This window comes from Rhipicephalus sanguineus, chromosome 3 (genome assembly GCF_013339695.2).
Source record: "Rhipicephalus sanguineus isolate Rsan-2018 chromosome 3, BIME_Rsan_1.4, whole genome shotgun sequence".
In the NCBI taxonomy this organism is placed as follows: domain Eukaryota; kingdom Metazoa; phylum Arthropoda; class Arachnida; order Ixodida; family Ixodidae; genus Rhipicephalus; species Rhipicephalus sanguineus.
In genome coordinates this window covers 158,547,849-158,555,232 of record NC_051178.1, presented here as the reverse complement: position 1 = coordinate 158,555,232, position 7,384 = coordinate 158,547,849, and the positions used below count along the sequence as shown (strand labels likewise).

At 44.9% G+C, this 7,384-nt stretch overlaps 1 protein-coding gene across 1 annotated transcript in view; it reads left to right on the top strand.

The window, feature by feature from the left end:
- The window catches only part of LOC119387586 (uncharacterized), a 7,355-nt gene extending 2,900 nt beyond the window's left edge, over nt 1-4,455 (top strand). The window contains exons 2-5 of the mRNA XM_049414199.1: nt 206-262; nt 1,689-1,816; nt 2,575-2,757; nt 3,913-4,455. Of these exons, the coding sequence (XP_049270156.1) occupies nt 206-262; nt 1,689-1,816; nt 2,575-2,757; nt 3,913-4,221 (677 nt within the window). The 3' untranslated portion in view covers nt 4,222-4,455. The remainder of the gene's footprint in view (nt 1-205; nt 263-1,688; nt 1,817-2,574; nt 2,758-3,912) is intronic.
- Nucleotides 4,456-7,384: the final 2,929 nt, after the last annotated feature.

Here is a 7,384-nt window from a genome sequence, read left to right as displayed (position 1 = left end):
CATATATTTTTGCGTGCATACGGATGCCTATAAAAGAGATAATCAATATTAAGTTAGGCTGCTTGCTTGAAAGTGAGCTGCGATTTCACTGTGTTCGGCTTTCACATGGAGAAGCTGCAAAAGAAAGGAGGCAGTGTGTTTTGAGTAGAGGGGGATATATTACGGCTCATTTCAAAAGTATGTTCCCTTGGATTTTTTTTTTCAGGGAATATATTTACGATGCTGCAGTTCTGCATCTTGGTGCTGGCAACTGTCAGTTACGGTGAGTTTCTCTCGCATATGAGCATTATTTCTCTTACTGTCCGCTAATATTGCACAGAAGAATATTATATTATAGTGATGAACATAGGATGGTTATTACAGTGAGGAGAAGGTAGCTCATTAGTGGGCAAATTATCCTCAGCAAACAAACTGCACACAAAAGCCAGAGTGTAAAAGGTTTAATGTCCCATGCATGGAGCGACGTAACAAACACTTGGACAGTTAATGAAAACCAGCAGATAATGCAACCAAAGAAAGTATAGGGGGCGTTAATTCTACTGTTTAAGTCTGATTGTGATATAGATGTAAAGAAAGTAAAGTGGAGGAAGCGACAACTTGCTCAGTAAATACCCGATAAGGTGGACGAGGGGACGACCGCCTCCGTAACTCAATTGGTAGATCATCGGGCGCGTTATCCGAAGGCTGCAGGTTGGGTCCCTCCCGGCGGCACGTTGTCTTTTCGTACACTTTAGTTTCTTCACGTCTGTATCACAATTGCTACAATACACTTAAAACAGTACAATTAGCGTCCCCTATACCTTCATTGGCTTAATTATCTACCGGTTATCATTAAGGTTGCGTCAAACAATGGAACAGAGCCCTCAAAATTCCCTCGTTCCTTGGGACAGTTAGGTTCTATGAAAAAATCCAGCGTGATAGCGTTGTCACAAACGCATGCGTGGAAACTTGCACATTCGCTGTTTCGGGTACACGAACCACCTTCCCGTCTACTTGTTCTTCTATCGCTATACTAACTGTTGGTATGCATCTCCACAGAACTAAAGCTAAGGCAGAAGCGAGCGCCCCAAATCTCTTCTATATATATATATTTCTTACAAGGAGAGATTTAAATTCAGATTTATTAGTAAGCTATTTATATAGCACAGCAATGTAGTCAAGAGTGCGAATAGCCTGCCCCCAAAACTACTGATTGATGTTTTCTTATGAATCACCAAATTTGCCTCTGCAGTGCTCAGTGCCGGGACAATACGTTTACGCAGAAACCTGTCTGAGTCGACACACCAGCCACAGATTACAAAGAAGCGCCCGTTCGGACCGCAGAGAGAGAGAGAGAGAGAGAGAGAGAGGTAAAATAAACGCCGGGGCTCCAGTGCGCGTTCCGGTGTGCTCCCCTCTACTTGTGAAGGCGAAAGACGTTACGAAAGAATGAAAGAGCAGTAGAGTCTATGAACGCACCCCGAGGTCATTGAGCACACTAAAGCTGACGTGACCGCAAGTACACTGCACTCGATCCTTGTTTGTAATACGCCTTCCAGAGTTCCGAGGTTCAACAAGTCCGGTGTATAAAAATTTTCAAAATGAACTGCGGGGAGCAGCAGCAGGCCGAGTTTTCTCTGTATTCATAATATCTCGCTTTAAAGAACATGTATTAAGGATAACCTCAACTCTTGCGTATTCCCTAACAGTGTCGTCCACGACCGTCACCGATGCGAACGCTTTCGTGGACACCATCATAAATGAAGATGTGCCAGTGCTCGTGAAGGAATCACCGCGGCTTTTCCCCTACGCGACCATCGAAGACTTCAGCTTCACGGTATAATTATTGCAAGTGCTGTTGCTATTCAATGTCGTAGCATAAGCGACACAAACTCACCTGATTCAGCAAATGCATTAGGCACCTGATGTAAAGCAGTCGTGAAGATCACAGCCGAGGACGAGAACAGCTTAAGGGCTGCCACAAGAGTGTATTCACGCCACTTAATGCGATCAGTCGGCAGTGGCGACGTTGCGGACAAATTTTAAAAAGGTGAATTAACAAGAAGTACCAATGAAAGAGACATGTGCTAGTATGCTGCCTTCTATTGTAGTACTCTGGATCTCTCAGAAATTGGTGTCCTCGATATTTTACGACACTAGTGTAAGTGAGAAAACTTTTCCTTTTCTATTTACTGTCGACCCTGCATTACGTTTCGGTGTTCATGTTTTCACAGAAATAATTCTTGCACACAAGAGTGTAGCCATGAAACCCTAGGCATTCTTTTTTCATCTTTTGACCTTCTATTGGAAGATTTCCGCTTACTGATGTGGATAATCACAATAAACAATATTAGAATCAAGCCCTGTTAGAGAAGGTTCGACATAAATTACTTCTGAAGTTACGAGAAAGCGCAGAATGCTTATTGCTTCCATGCGAGCTGCTTACTTCACTGTGTTACTCGATTGCAATATCGGTATTAGAAACAACATTGGTTGCCGCACCGCGCTATTGCGTTTCGCTTGACGACAAATCAATCGCATCACCTCTGACGTGTCTGCACTATATGTGTCTCCTGTGCGACGTGCACACGACAGGTACACCAGAACCGTGTCACCAACCGTGACCTGACGGTGAACATGACACGTGGCAAGGTCCGAGGCTTGGACACTGCTGTGCAGCGGAGGGAAGACTGTGAGGCGCTTTTCCTGCGTGACGGACAGACTATCGTCGTGTGCGACCTTGCAATACAAGGGCTCGACATCACCTTCACATCGCTGGTACGTTGCCTGGGTCTGACGCTGTGGTGCGACAGTTTGCCCGAACAGCTATTCTGTGATCACTTGACGATCGCATCCACGATATTTCATTAGTTAGTTCCTGCAATTTTACCTGCAAAATCGGTGATATCCATTATGATACACGCCGTAGTGGCGGGCTCCAGAGAATTTTGTCTAGCTGAAGTTATTTAATGCGTGCTTACATCGCGCTGTGCACGAGTCTCTAGTTTTCCGCCTGCATCGGAATGCGACCGCCACGACAGGTCCGGCGTTGGCAGGCGAGCGCAGTAAATATATATATTGTGCCACCTCGTGGTCGCATACTCATCGGCTCGGTAAATTATCGCAGGCTCGGTAATGAATGGCAAATTGGGCAACATTTACGGGCCACAAGGGAAAAACACACACACCGAAGTGGTGTGTGTGTGTGCGGGAGGGCGAGGGGGGGGGGGGGTGTTGGGTTGGAGGGAAGCGAATTTTCTCGGAAGACGACCGTGAAATTTATTGGGCACCCCCTTAGGATAAAGGAATGGTTGAGCTGTGGGTTAGGTCTAATGCATTCGAGTGGACGCTACCGGACTCCACCTTCAAACAGCGCCCCCACACGAAGACAAAAGAACTGACGCCACCAGCGCTCGTGTCGTCAGTTATTCTTTGTGCCTTCGTGTGTGTGCGCTGTTCGAAGATGAAGTCCTAGAACTAGCCCAAATTGCTACGCTCGTGGACTCGTTTAGGAAATCTTACTGAATGCATTTTTGTCGGTTAATAATGAAAGGCATCTATTGTTTTAATAAATGAACTGTTTTGAGACATCGTGTAGACGCTTGGTATTTGTTCAGTTTCTGAACGTTCAATTCCGGTTCACCATATGATTCCTGATCGCGTTCGAGTTTGACGTGAAGCCAGCTGTCGTTGTCAAATAGCCTTCTTCTAGCGAGTCGCGGGAGTGAGAGGTCAACCGAACGAAAACCGCACGTTCAAGATTTCGTCCATACTCACCTCAGCACTCATACGTCACTGTACATAATTGAACAAAATGAATAAGTAAAACAGATGTGTCAAACAAATGCAGTGTCTAATCCTGTATACTTCGCACAGTTTGCTTTGGCAGTGCTGGTTCGGCAAGCTGTCCATTCTGTCTAATACTAAACGCAGGTGAAAGGAGACAACCTTGTCGGCATTTGGAAGACCATCTCGGTGAATGTAGCTGTGACGGACGGCACAATTCAGTTCGAAGCCAAAGTTCCTACAGGTCATCGCGGCGGGACTCTGCGCGCGTTCTCGATCAAGGACCTCCACCTCTACGTCACGTACGACAGCAACTTGAGCCTCAACGAGGAACGGAGCCAGAAATTCAAGGAAGAAGTGTCGGCTAAAGTCAGGGAAGAGCTACGTCATATCTTGGCCGAATACGTGTCGCTGGTCCGCCGTGCTGTAAACTTGTACACGTTCCCTAGGGCCTAATCTCGCAATAAATGCAATGTGTGAGATCGCTACAGTGATCAAAGTGACCTTGATGCAATGATGTCAACGAGCAAGCAGTCACTTTTTTCTTCATCTTTGGCACGCTGTTTTAGTCTCTATTCTACACGCTCAGCTTTCTTTGCACGAGAGCTTTTAGTAACGCCCGTACACCTGTCCGGCTTTCTTAAATTAATCAAGGCCAACTTATGGCTTATGCAAGAAAAGTGCCTGTGGCGCTCAAATTGTGACCCGTCTATGCTGTATGCGCTAATAAAAGCGGAAGAGGCGCCGCGTTTGGGCGCTTAAAAAATAAGGTAACTATTTTCTGAAATGTTCATGGTTAGTGGCTTTTATATATCCTTGTATGAAACGGTGCCCTAATCATTTGCCTATTTATTTATTTATTTATTTTGTTACCCTCAATCGCCGAAGCTTTACAGAGGGGAGTGGGTTACAACATGAAAAATACAAAACAACGAAAAAAAAACGTGCTATTTTATACATGAACAAGACTAAAGCAAAAAACATCTCTACTCAATGAAACGCAACAAAAGTGAAACGTAAAAATAAGCAATCACAAGAAGCAAATAGTGAATGTGGTAAAATTATACAGTACTAGCAAGAAAGTGTAAAAGTAAGAGAAATAACACACACACAGAAAAAATCAAGAATCCACTGGAAAACGCTGGCATCTTGACACGTGGAGACAAATTCGTAGGGAGGGGGAATAGATCGGATGACTAGGGAGAGCTATCACGACATAGGTGAACTGCTAAAGAATGACGAAAGAGGGAGTGATCAGAGATGGAACGATGTCACCTGGTAGCTGATTCCAATCGTTTGATGTGACCGGTATGAAGGAGCAAGAAAAATGTGTTTGTGTAGCAGAAAGTACCTTTAACCTTGTGTTCGTGGTCGATCCGAGAGGAGCGATATGTGGGAGGCGTAATGAGCTCGTTACGCAGTGATGGATGATGGTAGGGTCTTATGGAAAAGGCAAGGCGGAAGTACTTGCGACGCAGTGATAGAGGTGGCAGTGACAATGGTGCTTCATTGCTGTTACGCTTGATGTACGGTGATAATCCGATAGAATAAAACGTGCAGCGTTATTTTGAATTAGCTCAAGGTGCCTAATCAAGTTTTCGTGGTGAGGGTTCCAGATTGCAGCAGCGTACTCCATTTCGAGCGCACGAGGGTTTTATAAAGAAGCATCTTCAAGGAAAGTGGGGCGTTGCTAAAATTTCGACGTATGTATCCCAATGTACGGTTAGCACTGTTCGTGATGACGTTAATATGGGCATTCCATGTTAGATTGAAGAAATGGTAACGCCTAAGTACCGGTATGACGACACGTGGTCAAGATAAACATCACCCAGTTTGTATGTTGAGGAGTATTAAACTGGCGGGAGACGGTCATTAGCTTGCATTTTTTGGGATTTAATTTCATAAGCCATTTATCGCACCAATTCCTAATGTTATTTAAGTCTGTCTGCAAGATGTTCCTATCATCATCGGTACGTATTTCTCTGTAAAGCACACAGTCGTCGGCATATAAATGAACGGATGAAGAAACGCAGTCAGGGAGGTCATTAATATATATTAAAAACAGCAGAGGTCCCAGAACTGAGCCCTGCGGTACACCCGATGTTACACTTACTTCCGGCGAGTCATGACCGTTAACAGTGACGTACTGAAGACGGTTTGTTAGAAGTAGTCGAGCCATGCCAGTACATTCGAGTCAAGGTTGAGAGAGGAGAGCTTATGCATTAGTAAAGCGTGATTGACTTTTTCAAATGCTTTTGCAAAATCCAGGAAAATGCAGTCAATTAGAGATTGTTTATCAAGAATGGTATGCAGGTGATGAGTGAAAAGAAGCAACTGGGTTTCACAGGAAAACGTACGCCTAAAACCGTGTTGGGCCGATGTAAAAAATGAATTCGATTCTAAAAATTTCGCAATATGTGAGTGCAGTACATGTTCCATTAGTTTACACGGAATGCTCGTTAGTGAAATGGGCCGATAGTTAAGAGCGGAGTGTTTATTACCAGACTTGTGTATCGGCACAACCTTACCGACCTTCCAGTCGAGCGGCAAGGTTGCTTGGTCAAGTGACTGCTGGAAAATCTTACACAAGAAGAGAGACGAATATGCGCTTGTTTGTTTGAGAAACTTTGAGTTGATACCGTCAGTCCCACATGCCGACGTGTTGCGTGATGTAGCCACTTCGTGCTCTCTATTCAGTATGGCATTGATCCAAGTTCATTATTAATAACCTATTGCACACGTACACACTAACACATACGAGCAGCGTTCATAAAATATCTATCCTAACCCACATGCCATCGATTGGCACGAAATACACCTGATACAGTTATTAGCCATTTTCTACATAATTTCAACAGAGCAATTGGTGTTCCAAAGACCAATTTCTCACATTTCCTTGCGCAGCTGTGAACATGTCGTTCGTAGAAATCGAGAGCTTGTTCCAACAGCCATCGTGCTACTTCCGCAAATAAAGTTTTGCACGCAGAAATGACTTGACTCTTGAAAACGTTGGACGCCCCGCGTTGCTTGGTCGGGTGAGAATAGTATGCGAAAAAATTTCAGTACCTCAGAAGCGCCTTTCATCTGAGCAACATGTTCGTTGGGAACGAGCGCATTATCTTGCACGAAGAGAACACATTTGCTGACGACGCAACGTCTCTTGGTTTTCATAGCTTCCAACTATTTACACAGCAGTGAAGCGAGATGTATCGCTGTAATCGCGGTATCTTGTGCTAGAAAATGGAGCATGATTAGTCCGCGCTGGTTCCAACAATGCTCGACATTTCTTGCGAAGGGCTGAGCTTTGAAGACGATGAGTCCAGAGAGAGAGAGAGAGAAATGTTTTAATGGAAAGCTGGAGATGTTAGCCAGGCTATGCGCCTGACATGCTACTCCAGGTTCTGGGTGATGATTATGATATATACACGGATAACCGCATAACATATACAACACACACACACACACACACACACACACACACACACACACACACACACACACACACACACACACACACACACACACACACACACGCACGCACGCACGCACGCACACACACACACACACACACGCGCGCGCACACACACAACACACCACACACACACACACACACACACAC